The sequence below is a fragment of the Mobula hypostoma genome, chromosome 11, assembly GCF_963921235.1.
Source record: "Mobula hypostoma chromosome 11, sMobHyp1.1, whole genome shotgun sequence".
In the NCBI taxonomy this organism is placed as follows: Eukaryota; Metazoa; Chordata; class Chondrichthyes; order Myliobatiformes; family Myliobatidae; genus Mobula; species Mobula hypostoma.
In genome coordinates, this window is record NC_086107.1 from 104,274,977 (window position 1) to 104,298,354 (window position 23,378).

General features: G+C 42.8%; 1 protein-coding gene across 1 annotated transcript; it reads left to right on the forward strand.

Annotated features, from left to right (window-relative positions):
- Positions 1–10,018: 10,018 nt before the first annotated feature.
- On the forward strand, positions 10,019–22,530 carry LOC134354388 (Golgi-associated RAB2 interactor protein 6-like). The gene is made up of 4 exons (XM_063063377.1): positions 10,019–10,301; positions 12,964–13,129; positions 16,969–17,186; positions 22,148–22,530. Exons 1-4 carry the CDS (start codon positions 10,261–10,263, stop codon positions 22,347–22,349), a joined length of 627 nt encoding a protein of 208 aa, XP_062919447.1. The 5' UTR covers positions 10,019–10,260; the 3' UTR covers positions 22,350–22,530.
- The last annotated feature ends 848 nt before the right edge of the window (positions 22,531–23,378 follow it).

Below are 23,378 nucleotides of genomic sequence, written 5' to 3' on the forward strand. Positions count from 1 at the left end.
CGGTGGAGAAAGCTTTGATTGCTGCAGAGTACAAGAAAAGTGGAATATGTATTAGTGATCACAGCATCACCTACCTTGCCAACCAGGTATCAAGTTATAGTGCAAAACTATCAGACCTGGTGAGCTTGGTGAATAAACTCAAAGATTATGGAGTAGATAGGAAGAAGACTCAGTATCCCAACTATCATTCACAGCCCCATGTCCCAAATGATCTCTTCAAGTCAGGTCATGAACAAGAAGTCCTGACTTTAGCACAAACAATTCTGGATAGTATTGAAGAGTTCATCACAAGTAACACATAGGGACATTCCCCCTTTTCCTTATCAGTAGCTGATAGAAGGGTAGAAGCATTGTTCAAGCAAGTCACTGATGGAGGCAACAAACTTCTCTTAACAAAGTAAAGTCAAACTTGATACCTATACATACTGATACCCTTTTGTCTATACTGCGGTATCTGACAATTTACTAAAAAGAAGTGCTACTGACCAGATAACTGTAAATTGTTCTCATGTACATACCTGTCAGATAAATGTTTCTGCTTAGTGAACTGAATCGAAACCATTTTCTACCTGCATTTATTATATTCACTTTTATAATTAGCAATAAAATAATTTGTGTTAAATTACTTTCTTGTCTGAACAAAATGGTTTTTAAACTCAGGTGACATAATTGTTCCATAAATAACTGGACCCACTCTCCCATTGTTCCCACATCTAATTAAAAAAATACAGTACAAAATCTACCCTCTGCAATCTAATAAATGGTTCATTTTATAATCTGTCTAAATTTGTGTCAAGAAAGCAGCTAATAATCCCCTAAACTTTGGATAGGTGATGGTATAACCATATAACAATTACAGTACCGAAACAGGCCTTCTCGGCCCTTCTAGTCCATGCCGAACTCTTACTCTCACCTAGACCCACCGACTAGGTGATGATGGAAACATGTTATCCACTGTACAGAAACTATATTGATAAATTAGATTAAGGATCATCTTTCTATTTCCTATCAACTTTAATGTAAAGTGCAGCATTAAATTGCATTTAATTCAAACATTGTGTTGAACTCCATTAACAAGTAAAGATGTAATTAGATAGAACAATCGATCTATTGCATGATGGATGTAGACAAAATTAGATCATAGAACAGTACAACACAGGCCCTTTGGCCCACAATGTTCTGCTGAGCTTTTAACTACCCCAGGATCAATCTAACCTTTCCCTTCCACATAGCCCTCCATTTTTTCTGTCATCCATGTGTCTAAATGTTCCTAATGTATTTGTATCTATCATCATGCACCCACCACACTCTGTGTGGGGAAAAAACACCTCTAACATCCCCTTTACTCTCCTCCAATCACCTTAAAATTATGATCTCTCTTATTAGCCATCAGCACCCTGGGAAAAAGGCACTATCTGTCCTCTCTATTTATGCCTCTTATCATCTTGTACACCTCTATTAAGTCACTCTCATCCTCTCTCTCACCAATGAGAAAACCCTACTTCACTCAGGTTTGATTTTGTGTGATACTCCCACAATTAAGTGACAGATTGGCAATATATAGCAGTACTATATCCTGCAGGAACCAGGGATTCATAGAGAGGGAATGCCAATTGACTAAAATCTACTGCAAACTGGGATAGTGTTGAAATATGCAGTAGGTACATGTTGTGAACAAAGTTGCCGGAGAGACACTGAAGCTAGTGGATGTAGAATTTTTTATTCTAGCAGAACGAGTATATGGGCATCATATTGGAGACACTCTTGGAGGAAGAGACCTATCTGACCCAATATTACATGACATTTTTATATGCTGAAGATCAAAAGTAACAGGAGGATAATTCTATAGTTACAATGTATCTACAGTGCTTCCTTTAAATTACATATTGTTTTCAAACACCTCCTTCTTCATACCCACACTCCAGATACCCAAGATAAATATTAATCAGTATTGTCTCTCTCTCTGGATTCATACATATGCAGACATCAAGTGAATAGGTGTTTCCTTGTTTGCAATCAACCCCAATCTGCAACTCCAGGGACAGTTTGTCAGAGTTGCATTTTAAATTCAATCTACAATCCACATTCAAATCTAAAGATTGGTTAACACTAAAATTAATATTTGCTATATACCCTAACTACATATAGATTTTTTTTATTCAATGAGGCTTGCTGCTGTGGATCTTTCCTGCTGAAAGGTCTCTCTGATGACACCAGCTACTTGGAATGTAATGTAGGCCTAATGGTAAAATCCAGCTTTCATTCACGTGACCGGAGTATTACCAAGAGTTAAAGAAATCTTTGACATCAAACTACTTAGCTCATCCATAGATAATATTTACTCTAGTCAAAATGCCAATTGTGAAATCCAGTTTGATTCTTACCCCATTTTGTGTTTGTTACTGTTGACATTTATGTATGTCACTTAACATAGACATTGCTGTCAATAATCTATGCATACTAAGTATGAGAGACAGTTCCACAATTTTAAATATTTAAAATGGGATAATGCCCTAAATACAATAAAGTAGGAGCAATTTGGTGTGAGCTGCTAAATAGTCACTTGTGATTATCATAGTGGTAGGTTCCCAAGCAATATACAGACAGAAAGAACAAGCATTTAAGATACTTTTTAAAGTTGACCATACATCTTAAAATATACTTCAATGTATATGCTATATCAAGTACTTTGCTGATATAAACAGTATGTGTTGCTGCCCAGTTATTGTAAGGTTTAACCAGAAGTGGAATAGCACCCATGACAATAAATGCATAGACTGCTACAGATATTTCCATTTCTTCAAATCTAAGGCTGTAATTAGAACATAAAACAGAACAGTAGAGCACAGTACAGGCCCTTCAGCCCATCTTGTTGTGCTGACCTAAGTAAACCTAGTCCATGATCAATCTAACTCCTACATGTTACAGAGACCATAACCCTCCATTTCTCTTTCATCCATGTACCCATTTAAAAATCTTTTTAAATATCCCTAATGTATCTGCCTCAGCAGTGCACTGAAGGCACTTATCACTTTCTTTGTAGAAGTCCTACCTCTGACATCTCCACTTACCTTAAAAGAATGTCCTCTGCTATTAACCATTGCCGCCCTGAGAAAATGGTGCTGGCTGTCTACTCTATCCATGCCTCTTATAATCTTGTACACTTCTATCACGTTGCCTCGCTTGCTCAACCTTTCCACATAGACATGCTTTCTAATCCGGGCAGCATCTTGGTAAATCTTCTCCGCATATTCTCCACAGCTTCCATATTCTTCCTATAATGAGGCAACCAGAACTGAACCCAATACTCCAAGTGTGGTTTAACCAGAGTTTTATAGACCTGCAACATTACCTTGGGGCTCTTGAACTCAACCCCCCCCCCCAATAGGCTAGCCAATTCCAAATCCACCTAGCCAAGTTTCCATGCCTCATGACCTTCTAGGTGAGTCTTCCATGGGAACCTTGTCAAACACTTCACTGAAATACCTGTGCACCACATCTGCTATTTTACCTTCATTAATCTATCTTGTTACTTCCTCAAAAAAAATCAATCAGGTCAAGGAAGCACAACCTGCCCCTCTCAATTATTAGGATTCCCTATCACCTTTCTTGAACAAAGGTACATTGGCCATCCTCCAATCCTCTGATAAAACTCTGGTGAGTACGCATAAATCATCGCCAGTAGCTGATTAATCTTGCTTCCCGTAGCAACCTGGTGTCTATCCTATCAAGTCCTGGGAATTATTTATCCTAACATTTCTCAAAAGCACCAACAATGCATTATTATATTTAACGGTTTTACAACTGGTCTTGATTACATCTGGGTTGTTTTTTAGATATTAGATACTAAATTCAAAAGACCACTGAATGCATTTATTTATCACAAATAATCCAAGAACATGTAGATTTTCTTTGAAGGTTGTTTATCTTAAATAATAGAATACACACAGAAATTTGAATTTATTCTCCTATCAGCAGCAGTCTCAACCATTCATTATATTGAACTCATCCAGAAAGCAATGACTATCACTAACACCACCTGGGAACAGAGTGAGTGATGCCCAGATTTCCCATTCCCAGTCATGGCAAACTCTGAGCACAGTGAGAGGCAACAAATCAGATATGAGGTTTAGGTCAATTTATGAAAGAAAATCTCTGGAAAATTCTTCCCCATTTCCTACGGGAATCATAGGATCCAGGAAGCCATGATGGTGCAATCACTTACCAAGATTCACAACCTCCAACTGGATGAAGATACTTTTCCTTTGAAAGCTATGCTGAGTAAATACTTACTACAGGTTCCAACAATATGTCACTCCTTGGGTAATTTTTCTGGTAAGGTGGCAGCATGCACGGACAGTGGCTTCTACAGGGCCAACCAAAGGTGTTAATGTCTTTTTTAAATGTATTTTTTATGATCACAAGACCCTACTGGACATTAAGAACTTAAAGTACTGCAAGTCTACCCCACCAGCAAGTTGCTCGTTGGTGGAGAAACTGAAGGAGCTGGCATTGTTGTGGACCATGTTGCTGCCTGCTACAGAGAGCATCGGAGTCAATGTGCAAAGGAGGTATGCTGTCTAACAGTGAGTGATTGTCTTAGATGCATTTTCTTATGATCACAAGATTCTGTTGGACATTAGTAATGTGGAATGCTGCAAATCCAGTTCTCTGGTTTATTGGTGAGACTGATGGCAGGGGAACTGTGTGGTCTTTGTTATAGTGAGAGCTAGGCTTCAAGCTGCAGTGTCGCCTGCTTGCCCCCATTCAGCAGAGAGGCATCAGAGTGGTGTGGCACAGCGTTCAGACTGATGTCGGTGCTGCCCTCCAGTGTTTGCTTGGTGGAAGACTAGGCCTTAAGCTCCGGTGTTGCCTGTTTGCAGCCACCCCGGAGAGAGGTGTCTGAGTCGGTGTCGGACTCAATGTGGCTCAGCGTCCATGCTAGAGTAGGTGATGCTCTTCAGTGTTTGCTCAGTAGAAGACAAGGTTACTTGTGTTCAACTGCAGACTGCTGTAATATTCATGGACTGAGGGCCTTGGGCTATTTATTTGTATGACTGTATTTTACTGGTATCTTATATGTGCTATGTGTGCCTTGTGCTGTGTACGACTGTTGGTACTGTGTTTGGCACCTTGGCCCCAGAGTTACGCTGTATTCATGGGTATTCATGTATGGTTGAATGACAATTAAACTTGAGCTCACAACAAAGCATCCTGCTCAGTTTCCCAATAATCTTGCAAAAATAGTGTACAAAAGAATCCAAAGTCAAAGATGTTCATGAGGCCTAATTTAGAGTATTGTGTACAGTTCTGGTCACCTACCTGAAGGAGAAGTATCAATAAGATTGAAAGAGTACAGAAGCAGATTTACGAGGTGTTGCCAGGACTTGATCTGAGTTAGAGGGAAAGGTTAGGAATTTATTCCCTGGAGCATAGGATAATGAGCTGCCAGGAGGTTTGATTTCAACATTTCAGAGAAGTTTGGACAAGTACAAGGATGGGAGAGTTATGAAGGGCCATGGTCCAGGAGCATATCAATGGGACTAGGCAGAATAATAGTTTGGCACTAGATGGGCTGAAGGGCCTGTTTCTGTGCTGTAGTACTCTATGATTCTCTGACTCTAGTTATTCCTCGTCTCTCATGATCCTGCAGTGGTGGCTATCCTGATCCAAGTGTTTATCTCAGATCTATGTGATTTTCATAATTGTGAGTGATTATCCTTGCTCTGAGTAATTATTCCAGTGTCACTGCTCTGGGATAACCACCCCTACCCCAGATGATGCCCTGCTCTGAGAGTTTATCACTGCACCAGGGAACTCTGTTCACTCCATCATTAAGGGTCTGGATATTTACCCCTACAGCATGATGTTATCACTGCTCGGGATATTTATTAGTGTGTTTAACCCCAGATGCAAGTAGCTATCCTTGATACAAATGTTTATTTCTGATCTAGGTATTTATCCTTGCCCCTAATAATTACCCCTGTTCTAGGAGATCATCCTGTCTCTGCACAATCATGACTTCACTGGGTGATTGTCCTAGCTCTTAGTGATTCAAAATAAATTTAAATTTCAAAATTTCAAAGTAAATTTATCATCAAAGCACATATATGTCACCATATACTACTGGGATTCACTTTTTTGCAGGCATTAACAATGGATCAGAGAAGTACAGAAGAATCAATGAAAAAAATCTACACATAAACAAACACTGATAAGCAAGCAATGTGCAAAAGAAGGCAAATTGTACAGATAAGAAGATAACTAAGTAAATAAATCATACTCATAACATGAGTTCAGAGTCCTTGAAAGTGAATCTGTAGGTTGTAAAGTTCAGCATTGAGTTGAATGAAGTTACAGTATCCATGCCAGTTCAGGAGCCTGATGGTAGGAGGGTAGTAACTATTCCTAAACCTGGTGGTGTGGGACCTGAGGGCCCTGTATCTCCTTGGCAGAAGCAAGAAGAGAGCATGGCCTGGATGGTGAGGGTCTATGATGATGGATGCTACTTTTTTGTGGCAGTACTCCATGTAGATGAACTCAATAGTGATCCTCCATGATCCAGACGCATGACCCTGCTCCAGCTAATTATCCCTGCTTTAGGTGTTTATCCTACAGCCAGGTCATTGTCCAGCTGATTATCCCCCTCCCCACTCCCCGCTTCTTCAATTGTCCACTCTGCCTTCTCTTACCTCTTCTTTTATTCCTCACCTGCCTATCACCCCCTGGTGCCCCTCCTCCTTCCGTGGTCCAATCTCCTCTCCTGTCAGATTCCTCTGCTCCAGCTCTTTCTTTTCTCACCTGCCTATCACCTCCCCCCACCCCCGATGCCACTCCTCCTTCCCTTTGTCTCATGGCTCAATCCCCTCTCCTGTTCCAGCTCTTTACCTTTTCCACTTATCACCTCCTAACTTCTTACTTTATTCACTCTCCCCACCCACCTGGCCTCATTTATCACCTTTCTAGCTTGTATTCCTTCCCCTCCCCCAACTTTCTTATTCTGGCTTCTTGCCCCTTCCTTTCCAGTCCTGATGAAGGGTCTTGGCCCAAAACGTTGACTGTTTGTTGCCCTCCATGGATGCTGCCTGACCTTCAAAGTCCTCCAGCATTTCATAAACACAAGAAAGTCTTCGGAGTTGTATATGAATACATGCTTTGATAATCAATGAACCTTTGAACCTTGGAACCTTTGAGATGCTGGAAATCCAAAGCAACACACACAAACTACTGGAGGTACAGTATTCACTTTATGCATTAGCCAGCACTGGATGTGTACTACCAGCTCCTGGTACCTGTTAACTGCCCCTACTCCTAGATAATCCCAGTTCTGTTAAAACTCAACACTAGGTTTGTCCTTGCTCCTGACCATTATCCTTACTATCCTGTTCACTATGATGTTCTCAATTAGGATGCGCTGTTTAATTCTTCTCTGTTCTGATAACACTGGACAACAAAGATTTTGCTTCCTGAATATTTTTAGGTATATCTTATTTTGGGTTGCTGACCATGGAAATCACCATGGGATTTCTCTTATCATGCCTCATTTTAAAAAAAAATCCTCTACATTTGTTATTTCGATTCACAATTCAAGTCAGAATAACTGATGCTAAGATTAAGGAAGACATTTTTGTTGGTCCATAAATCAACAGGTCACCAATAACAGGCAATTTGAAGAACTTCTAGTGGGATCAGAGAAAATCGCATGGAAGGCATTCGAGGATGTTGCTGAAAATTTTCTTGGCAACTACACAGCACCAAACTACCTGCAGCTGGTTGACAACACGCTTCAAGCATACAAAACCATGAAGTGCAACAAAAGGCCATACAACCATAAGATGTAGGAGCAGAATTAGGTCTTTTAGCCCATCACAGCTGCTCCGCCATTTCTTCATGGCTGATTCAATTTTCCTCTCAGCCCCAATCTCCTACCTCCTCCCCCTATCCTTTCATGCCGTGAACAATCAAGAATATATCAACCTCTGCTTTAAATATACATAAAGACTTGACCCCCACAGCTGCCTGATTCACCACTCTAGCTAAAGAAATTCTTCCTCATCTCTGTTCTAAAAGGACACCCTTCTATTCTGAGGCTGTGCCCCCTTGTCTTGGACTCTCCCACCAAATATAACATCCTCTCCACATCTACTCTATCAAGGCTTTTCACCATTCAATAGGTTTCAATGAGGTCATCCCTCATTCTTCTGAATTCTAGTGAATACAGGCCCAGAGCCATCAAATGCTCTTCATATAACAAGCTATTCAATCCTGGAATCATTTTCGTGAGCCTTCTTTGAACCCTCTCTAGTTTCAGCACATCCTTTCTAAGATAAGGGGCCCAAACCTGCTCACAATACTCCAAGTGAGGCCTTGCCAGTGCTTTATAAAGTCTCAACATTACATCCTTGCTTTTATATTCTTGTCCTCTTGAAATGAATGCTAACATTGCAATTGCCTTCCTCACCACAGACTCAACCTACAAATTAACCTTTAGGGTATCCTGCACAAGGACTCCCAAGTCCCTTTGCACCTCAGTATTTTTATATTTTCTCTCCATTTAGAAAATAGTCAATCCTTTAATTTCTTTTAATAAAGTGCAAGACCGTACACTTCCCAACACTGTATTCCGTTTGCCATTTCTTTGCCCATTCTTATAATCTGTCTAAGTCCTCTGTAGCCTCTCTACTTCCTCAAAACTACCTGCCCCTCCACCTATCTTCATATCGTCCACAAATTTTGCAGCAAAACCATCAATTCCATCATCCAAATCATTGACATATAACATAAAAAGAATCGGTTCCAACTTAGACCCCTGTGGAACACCTCTAGTCACTGGCACCCAACCAGAAAAGGCTCCCTTTATTCCCACTCTTTAACTCCTGCCAGTCAGCCACTGTTTATCTATGCTGGTCTTGTAGCTTGCTAAGCAGCCGCAAGAGTGGCATCATGTCAAAGGCCTTCTGAAAGTCCAAGCACACAACGTCAAGTGATTCTCCTTTGTCTATCCTGTTTGTTATTTCTTCAGAGAATTCCAACAGATTCGTCAGGCAAGATTTTCCCTTGAGGAAACCATGCTGAATATGGGCTTTTTTTTATCACATGCCACCAAGTACCCAAAGACCTCGTCCTTAATAATTGACTCCAACATCTTCCCAACCACTGAGGTCAGACTAACTGGCCCATAGTTTCCTCCCTTCTGCCTCTTTCCTTTCTTGAAGAGTGGAGTGACATTTGCAATTTTCCGGTTTTCCAGAACCATTCCAGAATCTAGTGATTCTTGAAAGATCATTGCTAATGCCTCCACAATCTCTTCAGCCACCTCTTTCAGAACCCTGGGCTGTATGCCATTTGGTCCGGATGACTTGTCAACCTTCAGTCCTTTCAGTTTTCCAAGAACTTTCTGTCTAGTTATGGCAACTTCAAACACATCATGACCCCTGACACCTGGCACTTCCATCATACTGCTGGTGTCTTCCACAGTGAAGACTGATGCAAGATACTTATTCAGTTCATCTCCATTTCGCTGTTCCCCATTACTACCTCTTCAGCACGTTTTCCCAGCAGCCCGACAGCCACTCCCAACTCTCTTTTACACTTTATGTATCTGAAGAAACTTTTGGCATCCTCCTTAATATTATTGGCTACCTTACTGTGCATTCCATCTTTACCTTCTTAATGACTTTTTTTTAGTTGCCTTCTGTTGGTTTTTAAAAGCTTCCCACTCCTCTAACTTCCCACTAATTTTTGCTCTATTATATGTCCTCTCTTTGGCTTTTATGTTGGCTTTGACTTCAAGCGCTCTATCATAAACACAAAAAAAAATTCTGAGGAAGCAACACTTTCAAAAAAAAAATGTCCAGTGTTATCTCTGCTCCCGCATTTATTCCTAATTTAGATAACTCTTCCGGCCGGGAGATTTTTCCTAACCCTCGATCCAGATGTCTTTGGCCCCTTGAATATCCTTACTCCAGTACGTATATATCCCTACTCTCGGTGTTATACCCTTGATCTGTGTTTGTGTGTGTGCTCAGGGGACCTGTCCTCTTGTGTAAAGCCAATGCACCATACCCCCGCTCGGAGTGTTCATTGCCCGTTCTGACCCTGACTCTGACTCGTTGCGACAGAACTCCCGTAACCCCCGCGCCTTTGTGCGCGAACAGACGGTCCTCTCTGCCCTCACCGCTGACTTCAGCCGCGCTCAGTAACGTCGCCAATAATGCGACGGCCCGGTAGACGGCCTCCTGGTTACATGTACGCGTTTCAATGACCGATCAGCCCGCCGAGTCCAGGGAGTCCGGGATCTGGTAAGAGCTGGGACCACAGGGCGAGTTGTTTGGTTACCCTGCGGGTTCCGTTATCCGTGGAATGCATGGCTATTGCAAGGGCCTGTAATGTTCGGTGATCTAAATATTCAGACAATAACCGAGGAGAGAGAAAAAATCGTAATGTTTGGGAGGGGTGGATGACCTCTTACCAGAAACTCTGTTATAATTTTATTATATGTTAATTTATTTGTGGTAATATCACTTTACTTGTTGATGGTGAGTTATATGTGAGTTGTGCACCTTGGTCTGGAGGAATATAGTTTCGTTTGGTGGTATACATGTGTATGGTTGAATGACAATAAAACTTGAACTAGAACTTGATGTCTGGATGCTGTGAGACTTGTTGGGTTGGACTTTGTCCTAGTGCAGTGTGGCTGGAATTCATGTTTAGGCAGACGAGGTCCCAATCAACTGGAGGACAACACAAGAAAGTCTGCAGATGCTGGAAATCCAAAGCATTACATGCAAAATGCTGGAGGAACTCTCCTTACCCCCCCCCCCGCCCCAACTTACTTACTCTGACTTCTCCCTTTCCTTTCCAGTCCTGTAAAAAGGGTCTCAGCCCAAAACGTCCCCTCCATAGATGCTGCCTGACCTGCTGGGTTCCTCCAGCATTTTGTTTGTGTTGCTCCATTCAGCTGGGCTGCTTTGACCTGAATGGTGTTGAGCTGTTTGGAGGAGGTGGTAGAGGCAGGTACAATGACAATGTTTAAAAGGCATTTGAACTGGTAAATGGAAAGCAAAGGTTTAGAAGGATGTGGGCCAAATGCAGACCAATGAGACTAGCTGAGGATGGCAACTTGGTCATCATGGTCGATTTGGGTCAAAGGTCCTGTTTCCATGCTATATGACTCTGTGATTCTTGAATGTCTCAGAATGGTAAGAGTTATGTATGCAGCAAAGATAAAAACAGAAAATCATCTGATAACGCTCTAGAGAAGGGGGTTAACATCAATGCTGGGATAAACACCAGAGCAGGAATAATCACCCAGATACAGCAAGCACCCAAGCCATTCAGGATCTTGTAGATAGTTGAGAGGTGTTGAGGTGGCAGGAAGTGACCCACTTACCACAAGGTGCCTAACTTTTGCCCTGCTCTTACAGCCACTGGCAGCTTTCATTCAGTGGTGACCATCCCCACAGGGAGTGGATGCTGGGGGCTCATGAAGACATCCCCATCTCCGAGCAGATTGTTCCCTGGCACTTGGTTTACTTGTCAACTCCCAGCTTTCTTCCGGACTTCCAGCCCTTTGTTCTATGTTTACACCAAGGTTGTAATGAGGTCTGGAGTTCAATGTCAGAATTCAGAGTGTGCATCAGTGAAGCAGGCTGTTTTTGAGTGTGTGCTATTAGCGACATCTTCCATCACTTTGTTGACAATTGGGATGGTTAGTTAGATTGTCCTGTTTTTGAGGATGTCGCTAGAACTCAAGGGACTGGATTATAGGGAGAGGTTGGTCAGGCTAATACTCCAGACCATAAGATATAGAAGCAGAATTATGCCATTTGGCCCATCGACTCTGCTCTGTCATTTCATCATCCTGATCCATTTTCCCTCTCAGTTCCAATCTCCTGTCTTCTCCCACTATCCCTTCATGCCAGACAAATCAAGAATCTATCAACCTCTGCCTTAAATATACCCAATGACTTGGCCTCCACAGCGTTGCATAGGACACTGATCTTATCATCTTAAAGATCATAGATACGGACAATGCACACAATTCTTATCCAAGGATTGTGAAGCAAAGAACCAGAGGTCTAAGGTGTGAGGAGCTAGATTTAATGGGAATTAGTACATCAACATCTTCACACAAGGAGTGGCGTGTATATACGGAACAAGCTGCCAGAGAAAGTAGTTGAAGCAGATACAATAGCAATGTTTAAAAGAAATTTGAACAGGAATATGGAAAGGAATTTATTTAATTATTGAGATTAAAACACAGAACAGGCCCTTCCAACCCTTCGAGCCACACCCTCCCAACAATCCCCCCATTTAACCCATTTAATCACAAGATACTTTACAATGACCAATTAACTGGCAAACCGGTAGGTCTTTGGACTGTGGGAGGAAACCCACGCGGTCACGTGGAGAACGTGCAAACCCCTTACAGGCTGCGGCACTTAGAGCAGGAGTTCCCAAACTTTTTTAGCCAAGGAACTTTACCATTAACCGAGGGGTCTGTGGAGCCCAGGTTGGGAACCCCTGGTTTAGAGGGATATGGGTCAAATGCAGGCAAGTGGGACTAACTTAGATGGGCATCTTGGCTGGCACAGAGAGACCTATTTTGTGCTCCATGACTTTATGTCATAGTTGGAAAACTGTCAATGTATTAACTCCACCGGAGGAGTTCAGTAAGAAGCACCATTTTTTTCCCAATGATGTCTGAATGATGTTGAACGCATCGCCCTTGCTGTGTTCATTAGGAATACATGCTGCTTAGACCAGAGAGAGAACATTCCAATGTGAAATGCCTTTCATTTGTACAACTGTTGAACTTTAATGTACTTTGAACAGATACATGTGTTCAAAGACACTGGGGAGCTGGTTTTGAAAGCTCTCATGACTCAATCTTTGAAAAACTTCTGTCAAGAATCATTAATATTCTGTGCTGTTTATATTAAATCCCAACGTCTTGTCAAGTTCAGAAAAGGCCACACTCGATATCAGATCCTACTTGTTTTACAAACTTCTTGAGGACATCGGCGCTGCGCCAACCTTGCACGCTGGAGAGATGCAGCAACATCTTTACGATGGCGACTTCTTGCTCTTCAAGTCAGCCCCTGTGTTTGAAAGCAACTTCGTGCAGGTGAGGTGAAAACATCACCACTGAGTGGAGCTCCACTCAGACTGGTCAGTTCTGTAGTCAGTACTCTGTGGGGCATGTTAGAGGTGCTTCTGTAATGTACAATGTGAATAAATGTGAAGTCATCCATCTTGATGGGAATATTATTTAAATGGAGGCAGATGGAGAGATAATTCAGATTCAGATGTATTTATCACATCTACAGTACTATTCAAAAGTCTTATGTGTGTGTATATATAGCCTTGGACACTTTGCATGGTACTGTAGTAATTTTACATATTGCACTTTATTGCTCCCACAAAAAATAAAACCTTTCATGACATACATGAGTAATATTAAACCTCATTCCGATATTAGATTAGATTATGAGGACATGCAGTCCTCTTTTATTGTCATTTAGTAATGAATGTATTAAGAAATGAAACAATATTCATGCATTACTAAATGACAATAAAAGAGAACTGTGTGTCATAATCTAATCTAATATCAGAATAATCTATTCTAATATGGGTCTCTATTGTGGACTGAGAGTGGGAAGGGGGCAGAGAGAGGGGAATCATGGTTGGGAAAAGGGGAGGGAGTGAGAAGCATTAGAGAGACATTCTGTAATGATCAATAACCCAATTGTTCGGAATCAAATGACCCTGCCTGTGTCTCAGGGCTGGGTGCATCTGTGCCTGCACCACCTTGCAACCCTGGCACTCCTCTGCCACCTGTTCCACTCCCCTCCCGCGGCACTCCACCCTCACCGTTCCCAGCACCCTTTGCCCCCACCAGGTTTACAAACTTGATCTCCACTCCACGTTGACAAACGTGTAAAAGCCTTAGGCACCCTGGCTAGATATAGATGTGCCTAAGACTTTTGCACAGCACTGTACGTCAGGGCATACAGTGAAATGCATCATTTGTGTTAGCACCAACACACTGAAGGATTTGCTGGGGGAAGCCCGCAAGTGTCGGCCCACATGCCGGTGCCAACAAACTGTAGCGTGTCCTCAGTGCTCGGCAGAACCACACAGAACACAGCAAGCAACAAAACAACAACAGCAACACAAACTCCTGTGCTCTCTCCCATCCACCCGCCCACACACAGACAGTCCTCCAGCTCTAGGACAGGCCCCCAGGCTTTGGCCGTCAGGCTTCAAACTAGATACTGATGTACAAAAATGGCTGAATGGCCTTGGGCACCATTCACTGAAGGCAAACCTGCAGGTGCAGAGACCAATGAAGAAGCAAAGGTGAGCTAGTCATTTCTGCAAGAACATTTGCATGCAGTTGCAGGAATGTCCTGCTACAATTATACAAGGTTTTGGTGGGACCACACCTGGATTACCTGGTACAGTTTTGGTCTTTGTATGTCTGCAAGGATGTTTGTCTTTCACTCTGTGCTAAATTTCAGCACAAGATCTCTCATAGGGGCAGTCCACAAGTGTCTGTCATCTACACAGGATGCCCACTACTCATTTTTGGAGTGTGGGAGGAAACCAGAGCACTCGGAAGAAACCCTCACGGTCATGGGGAGAACCCCTTAGAGGCAGTGGAGGGAACTGAAACCTAGTTGCTGGTGCTCGTCACTAGGTTGCCGTGCCTGGGACTTGGTGGGTGAGGGGATTTAAGTGGCCACTGGAAAAGTTTCAGTCATCTTCGGGAAGGATTGGGATCTGAGTGAGGGAGAGGATGGGGTTTGTGACAGAAAGTTGGGCGGGAGAGTCAGTGAAGGGAGACAGATGATGTTGGTGTCTCCATGGACGCAGACCAACGGGTGTAAGCAGTCACCATCCAGTTTCACTGCAAAGCATCTTCGGGTGGCTGCTGTCCGGTCTTCTCCAACCAACACCAAGTCAAGTCAAGTCAAGTCAAGTTTATTGTCATTTTTTAACTATATACATGTATACTGTCAAATGAGGCAATGTTTCTCTGCACCAGGGTGTAAAGCACTGTAGTACACATAACACATGATGACTTAGGAAAGTAGGAATTAAATCTACAAATTAATTACACATCGATAGACGAAGTAAAGTGCATAAGTTGCAGGTAAATGGTATTTGAAAGTTGAGGAAGGTAAATGCAATGTTGGTATTCATTTCAAGAGGACTAGAATATAAAAGCAAGGCAGTAATGCTGAGGCTTTACAAGGCACTGGTGAGGCCTCACTTGGAGTATTTTGAGCAGTTTTGGGCCTCTTATTGAAGAAAGGGTGTGCTGACATTGGAGAGGGTTCAAAGGAGGTTCACAAGAATGATTTCAGGAATGAAAGATTTATTGTGTGAGGAGCAATTGAAGGCTTTGGACCTGTACTCACTGGAATTTAGAAGAGTGAGGAGGGGTCCTCATTGAAACCCATTGAATATTGAAAGGCCTCGATAGAGTGGATGTGGAGAGGCTTTTTTCCTATGGTGGGGGAGTCTAGGACCAGAGGGCACTGCATCAGGATAGGGGGAAGTCCATTTACATCAGAGGTGAGGAGGAATTTCTTGAGCCAGAGTGAAATTCATTGCCACAGCCAGCTGTGGAGGCCAGATCACTGGGTGTATTTAAGGCAGAGGTTGATAGGTTCTTGATTAGTCAGGATGTGTGGAAGGTTTGGTGGGAAAGGCAGGAGAATGGGGTTGAGAGGGAAATGGATTAACCATGATGAAATGGCAGTGTGAACTCGATGAACCGAATGGTCTAATTCTAATCCTATGTCTTATGGGCTAAGCAGGTAACCTGGTTGGCCTCAAACAACAATTCTTTTCCTCTCACAGGGACCCACCGGGTTTATCCAACACCTGCAGTCTCTGTGTCTCTATTCAACCTGCGAACACCATCTCGTTATTTCTTTTCCTTTTCATTCTGCATTGATTTTTGAAAATTTTTCTAATGGTTTTGCACTCTACTACCGTTGCAGAACAACAAAATTCATGTCATATAAGTCAACAGTAATAAATCTGATTTCGAGACTAACACAGTAATTGTGCTTGCTTTACAATGGCTGACGTAGAAGAATAGTTGGACTTTGGATTTTATCCAGTACCACACTAGACTTGTCTGCTTTTCTGCCACAACCCAAACAGAATATTAACTCAAATGACAAAAGTTCAAGGGATTTCAGATGTACTGGTATGTATACTCCATGGACTCTTTATTAGGTACGCCTGAACACCTACTTTTTATCTAATCAGCCAATCGTGTGGCAGCATAAAAGCATGCAGACGTGGTCAAGAGGTTCAGCTGTTGTTCAGACCAAACAATAGAATAGGCAAGAAATGGTGACTTTAACCACGGAATGATTGTTGGTGCCAGATGGGGTGGTTTGAGTACCTCAGAAACTACTGATAACCTGGGATTTTCACACACAGCAGTCTCTAAAATTTACAGAGAATGGTGCAAAAAACATCCATTGCTATACATGTGGGTGAAAACGCCTTGTTAATGAGCGGTCAGAGGAGAATAGTCAGACTGGTTCAAGCTGACAGGAAGGTGACAGTAACTCAAATAACTATGTGTTACAACAGTGATGTGCAGGGTGTCATCTATGAACACACAACACGTTGACCTCGAAAAGGATGGGCTACAGCAGCAGAAGACCATGAATATACACTCAGTGGCTACTTTATTATGCACAGGAGGTATCTAATAAAGTGGCCACTTAGTGTATGTTGCCTGGGCATTCTTTACTTTGTCCATTGTGTTATTAATTGTCAAAGATCTGAAGATTTAATTCATACAAACATAAATTAAATGTCCAGTTTTAATCTGCAAATGAAAGCAACACACAACATTATAAAACACTCAAAGAGTTTTGAAAGATTTTTGAAGCGGAGGCTGCTATATAAGTGCCAATCTTGTTGTAATTACAGGTTAGTAAAAAGGGGCATGTGAGTGATATCCATCATCGAGTTACCGTGGTAACGATGGGAGTCACCTCCACAGACCCCACACTCTATACCCCAGATGTTTTGCTAATCGCTCGGCCCAGTGACCAACAACTGCAGGTATTCAACAGAAACCTGAAGCAAATCTCACCTTCAGGGTCCAAGCTCCCGACAGGCATCGACAGCCCTTTACAACTGCTGAGGTAAGATGCTCGGTTAAGTTGATTGTTCTGCACTCTGAACACACCCGTCTATGTTATTCACATCCTGCCCTTGCACAGATCCCAAATTTGTCCTAGTCCTAGGATATTAAATATCAAAGGGTTTCAAAGTCAAAGTAAATGTTATTATCAAAATACATATGTGTTACCATAATCAACCCTGAGGTTCATTTTCCTGTGGGCATACTCAGCAAATCTATAGAATAGTAACTGTGACAGGATTAATGAAAGATCAACCAGAGTGCAGAAGACAACAAGCTGTGCAAATGCAAATATAAATAAATAGCAATAAATAACGAGAACATGAAATAACAAGGTAAAGGGTCCTTAAAGTGAGATCATCTCAATGGATAGGCATGAGTGCAGTTAGCCTCTTTTGTTCAAGAGCCTGATGGTTGAGGGGTAGTAATTGTTCTTGAACCTGGTGGCATGAGTCCTGAGGCTCTTGTACCTTCTACCTGATGGCAGCAGTGAGAAGAGAGCATGTTCTGGGAGGTGGGGATCTCTGATGATGGATGCTGCTTTCCTATGACACGTAGATGTGGTCAAAGGTTAGGAGCGCTTTGCCCATGATGTACTGGACTGAATCCACTACCTTGTGATAGGATTTTCTCTGTTCACCACTACCTTTTGCAGGTTTCAACCTGGTTATGGTCACCTCTGGACACTATGACCTGCATCCAAACATTGCCACTGTCTCCCTTTAAACAATCTCGACTCCTGATGAGCGTGGCCAGACTGTCTCTGAATCCCAGCTTGAATGAGGACCACAAGAAACCTCATCAGCCGGCACAGAATCACTCCTTGAAAAGACCATAAGGTATAGGGGCAGAATTAGGCCATTTGGCCCATTGAGTCTGCTCCACTACTTCATCATGGGTGATCCAGTTTTCTTCTTTGCCCCAATCTCCTGCCTTCTTCCCTTATCCCTCCATGCCCTGACCAGAATCAGGTTTATTATCACCGGCATGTGGCATGAAATTTGTTAACTTAGCAGCAGTTCAATGCAATGCATAATCTAGCAAAGAGAAAAAAAAAATAATAATAATAAATAAAATCTTAAAAATAAGTAAATCAATTATGGTATACGTATATTGAATAGATTTTTAAAAATATGCAAAATCAGAAATAGTGAGGTAGTGTCCAAAAAAGTGAGGTAGTGTCCAAAGATTCAATGTCCATTTAGGAATTGGATGGCAGAGGGGAAGAAGCCGTTCCTGAATCACTGAGTGTGTGCCTTCAGGCTTCTGTACCTCCTACCTGAATGGTAACAGTGAGAAAAGGGCATGCCCTGGGTGCTGGGGGTCCTTAATAATGGACGTTGCCTTTCTGAGACACCGCCCCCTGAAGATGTCCTGGGTACTTAGTAGGCTAGTACCCAAGTTGGAGCTGACTAGGTTTACAACCTTCTGCAGCATCTTTCGGTCCTGTGCAGTAGCCCCTCCATACCAGACAGTGATGCAGCCTGTCAGAATGCTCTCCACAGTACAACTATAGAAGTTTTTGAGTGTATTTGTTGACATGCCAAATCTCCTCAAACTCCTAATAAAGTATAGCCACTGTCTTGCCCCTTTGTAACTACATCAATATGTTGGGACCAGGTTAGATCCTCAGAAATCTTGACACCCAAGAATCTGAAACTGCTCACTCTCTCCACTTCTGTTCCCTCTATGAGGATTGTTATGTGTTCCTTCGTCTTACCCTTCCTGAAGTCTACAATCAGCTCTTTCGTCTTACTGACGTTGAGTGCCAGGTTATTGCTGCAACACCACTCCACTAGTTAGTATACCTCACTCCTGTATACCCTCTCATCACCACCTGAGATTCTACCAACAATGGTTGTATCATCAGCAAATTTGTAGATGGTATTTGAGCTATGCAGTCATGTGTGTACAGAGAGTAGAGCAGTGGGCTAAGCACACACCCCTGAGGTGCACCAGTGTTGATCGTCAGCGAGGAGGATATGTTATCACCAATCCACACAGATTGTGGTTTTCCGGTTAGGAAGTCGAGGATCCAATTGCAGAGGGAGGTACAGAGGCTCAGGTTCTGTAGCTTCTCAATCAAGGTTGTGGGAATGATGGTATTAAATGTTGAGCCATAGTCGATGAACAGCATCCTGACGTAGGTGTTTGTGTTGTCCAGGTGGTCTGAAGCTGTGTGGAGAGCTATTGAGATTGTGTCTGCTGTTGACCTATTGTGGCGATAGGCAAACTGCAATGGATCCAGGTCTTTGCTGAGGCAGAAGTTCAGTCTAGTCAAGACCAACCTCTGAACCACTGGGACATTGGAATGTCACTAAGACACCAAGGTTTCAAACACCTTGGGTGAGTGTTCTCTGTCAATCCCAAGCGAGAACTTCCCCTCAGGCATGAGGTGCTGCTGCCCCAAGACAATGGCTGCTGCCCGCTGGTATGCTGTCACCTCATGAGTGAGGTGGGGTTCCTGAGTCCTTGGACACAGGCTGCCATAAATGAGAGGTTGGTGTGAGAGGCTTGTCGGGCCTGAGAGACAGCCCTGATTGGATGGGGTCCAGCTGAAATAGATCCCCGCCCATGTGGGGTTGCATATTTGACGGTCAAGTCAATGTCCAACATCTCAGAAGTCTACTGCAGCTTGGTCATCTCCACTGTATCTGCCATAGAGGAAGGCCCTAGACTGAGCTTCTCATTTCCGCTTGCTGCTTCTGAATGGTCATCCTCATTGAGGGATCAGAAGTGGAAAGAGTGAGCAATTTCAATTTCCTGGGTGTCAACATCTCTGAGGATCTATCCTGGGCCCGACATATCAATGCAGCTACTAAGAAGCCATGACAGCGGCTATATTTCATTCAGAGTTTGAGGAGAATCGCTATGTCACCAAAGACACTTGCAACTTTCTACAGATGTACTGTGGAGAGCATTCCAACTGGTTGCATCACCAAATGGTAAGGAGGGGCCACTGCACAGGATTGGAAAAGGCTGCAGAAAGTTGTAAACTCAGCCAGAACCATCATGGGCACCAGCCTTCCCAACATCCAGGCCACCTTCAAAAGGTGACACACAAAGAGGTAGCATTCATCAGTAAGAACCCCCAACACCCAGGACATGTTCCTTTCTCATTGCCACCATCAAGGAGGAAGTATAGGAGCCTGAAGACAAATAAAATGAAGTGAGGCATTTGATGTTCAATGAAATCCGTAACACATTTTGTTGAACTCCAAAACTTACACACAAAAGCATGCTAAAACTCTTTACCTAATAATGTCATCACGTCACTTTTCTTAAAGTGAAACCCCATCTCAATGTCAGTGGTTATGATCTATGTACATTTCTCCCAATACGTTACTGTAAACACATAATCAGTGTTTCAGGAACAGCTTCTTCCCCTCCTCCAACAGATTCCTGATCTTTTTGCACGACTTACTTACCTTATTTTTTAATATATAACTGTACTTCATATTGTGATTTATAGTTTTTATTATTATGTGTTGGAATGTACTGCTGCTGCAAACCAACTAATTTCACGACATATGCCAGTGATCTTAAACTTGATTCTGAATCTGACCTCCAGTCATCTCCATGAATGTCCAGCTTATCCGTATATCGTGTTAGTCTCCCGCCTGTTACACCGCTGGTGTTTAGGGCAGCAGTGAAGGTCCTCAATCTCTGGCGGTGTTCGGGGCTTCCTTCATTGTGTCAATAGCTTCCTCTTGATTTTCACTGATGTCACTCCCGGATGGAGACTCAGGGATACTGCCGCGCTCAGATGTAGAAGGATTCTTCATTGCCAGTTCCGTAACAGTTTAGTTTGACCAATCACCTGAACCCCTGAGCCTGGAGGACCAGTGGACGATTCTTAGCCTGGCCTCTACCCTTTGACCTGTTTGGCATGGATGACCTTACCCAGAGCTAAAGCATAAAGTCCTGACCCCCGCCAATATAGCTCTCCGGGTCATTGAGGCACGCAAACCTTCAAACCCTACAACAAGGTTGTGGTCCTCTTGGAGGATATTCACATATACCGGATCTTAAAGGTAATCCATTAGATATGATCCAGTGACCAGTTCACCCAACAGAATCTCCTTGGGAAACCAGCCATCTAATGGATTTGACCAATTCACACCACACATCACCAGATCACTGACTTCATAATGAATGTGCGTTTATGTAATTTACAGGCTCCACAATCTCTTGGTCTGGCAGGAGATGTGGTAACTGGGTAACTGGTTTATTACTATCACGTGTACTGAGACAGCTTTTGGTTGCATGCGATGCAGAATCACTGAGGTTGTAGACAGGGGGATAGAACAGAAGGTAGAGTACAGTATTCCAGTTACGGAGAAAGTGCAGGCAGACAAAGGAAGTGTTGGGGTCACGCTGAGGTAGATTGGGAGATCAAGAGCTCAATCTTTAGTTGTATGAGAAGTTCATTCAAGAGTCTGATAACAATGGGGTAAATACTTCTCTTGTGCCTGATGGTACATGCTTTTTTATCTTCTGCCAAATGAGGAGGGGGGTAGAAGAGAGAATGACCAGGATAGAAGTGGCCTGCTGATTCAAATAGGAAATGGTTGGATCAGTTGGAAGAACTCTTGGGTTATTTGGAAGGACATATTGGCCAGAGTTCCTGGACTAGATTCAGCATAAACTGGGCCAGAGACACAAGAGACTGCAGATGCTGGAATTTCCAGCAACCCAAAAGGCACTGGAGGAAGTTGGGTTGACATTAGGATTAGTTGTCAGTGATACTTCCCGGGATCAAGTTTTCCATGCCAAGTGCTGTATGAATGTGGAGATAGTGTGTGTGTGAAGCAAGACCTCAGTTGGGGAGAAACTGGATGGTGGTTGACCAAGTTGGTCCTGGGCCAAGTAGACATGAGCTCATGATGGGTCCCTGTATATTCTCCAGGTCTATGTGTCTATTCCCTGCAAGCCTTTAAATCCTTTCCCCCTGATTCCTAGACTTTTTCCTCTGAAGCTGATGAAGATCTCTATCTACGACAAGAAGAACCGTCGACTGCGGCTGAAGCTGGTGTCACACAAGTCCTTCTACCTTCAGCTCACCGGCGTGGATTCCAGGTTTGAGGATGAGATGTTCCAGCACTGGGTGAAGTTAGTGCAACACATCTACCCACGAGGGGCAGCAGGCAGCACCCAGCCATGAGCAGCCTGGGGTTAGCCCCGCCTCACCACTGACTGTACACCACCTATCTCACACATGGCTTCTTGGATCACCTGTCACCCGGAGAATCTCTGAGCCACTGTCTCTGCTCTCACACCCAACAGGTCGGAGAGTCAGACCAACACTGGAAGCCAAAGAGAATGAAAGAGAAAAATAAAATTTATAAATGATTTATAACTCCACATGTGGGATATGTGGCTCCTTGGGTCTGGTGGCCAGAAGGTATCTGGTTGTTGTGAAACACTTTGTGGTTTATTTTGTTTCTGGTTACATTGCACAACAAATTTTTTCAAAAGTGCTGCTTCCTCATAATTTTTTTTTGTTTATGATAGACCACTTAAAGCCGAACACAAATATAATTTCAGATTACTTGTATCACGTAGGAATTTGGAGAAACAATAAATCAGCTTTTATTGAATATAATGCATTTAATTGCATAATGGTACTGACGCTTTGCAGTAGTTCAACTAAGTTAAAAATGTTTTGTTGATGATTTTCATTTGTACTCAGTGTCTGAGGCTTCGTGCTTAAGTGTCCAACAATAATCAGCCAGTATTGATGGGTTCCAGTTGCCCCGATACCGCTTCTCCATGATCGCAATGTCCTGGTGAAACCTTTCACCATGCTCGTCACTGACAGCGCCAGTATATGCAGGGACGAAGTTTAAATGGGAATGCAGAAAATGAATCTTTAATGACATGTTGCACTTCATGGTTTTATAAGCTTGAAGCATGTTGTCAACCAGCTGCCCATAGTTTGTGCTCTGTAGTTGCCAAGAAAATTTTCAGCAACATCTGTGAATGCCTTCCATGCAATTTTCTCTGGTCCCACTAGAAGTTGTTTGAATTGCCTGTCATTGCTGACCTGATTGATTTGTGGATCAACAAGAATGCCTTCCTTAATCTTGGCATCGGTTGTTCTGACTTGAATTATGAACTGCAATAACAAATATAGGCAATTTTTTAAATGGTGTGCGATAGGGAAATTTCAAAGTAACTTTCATGACCAGCA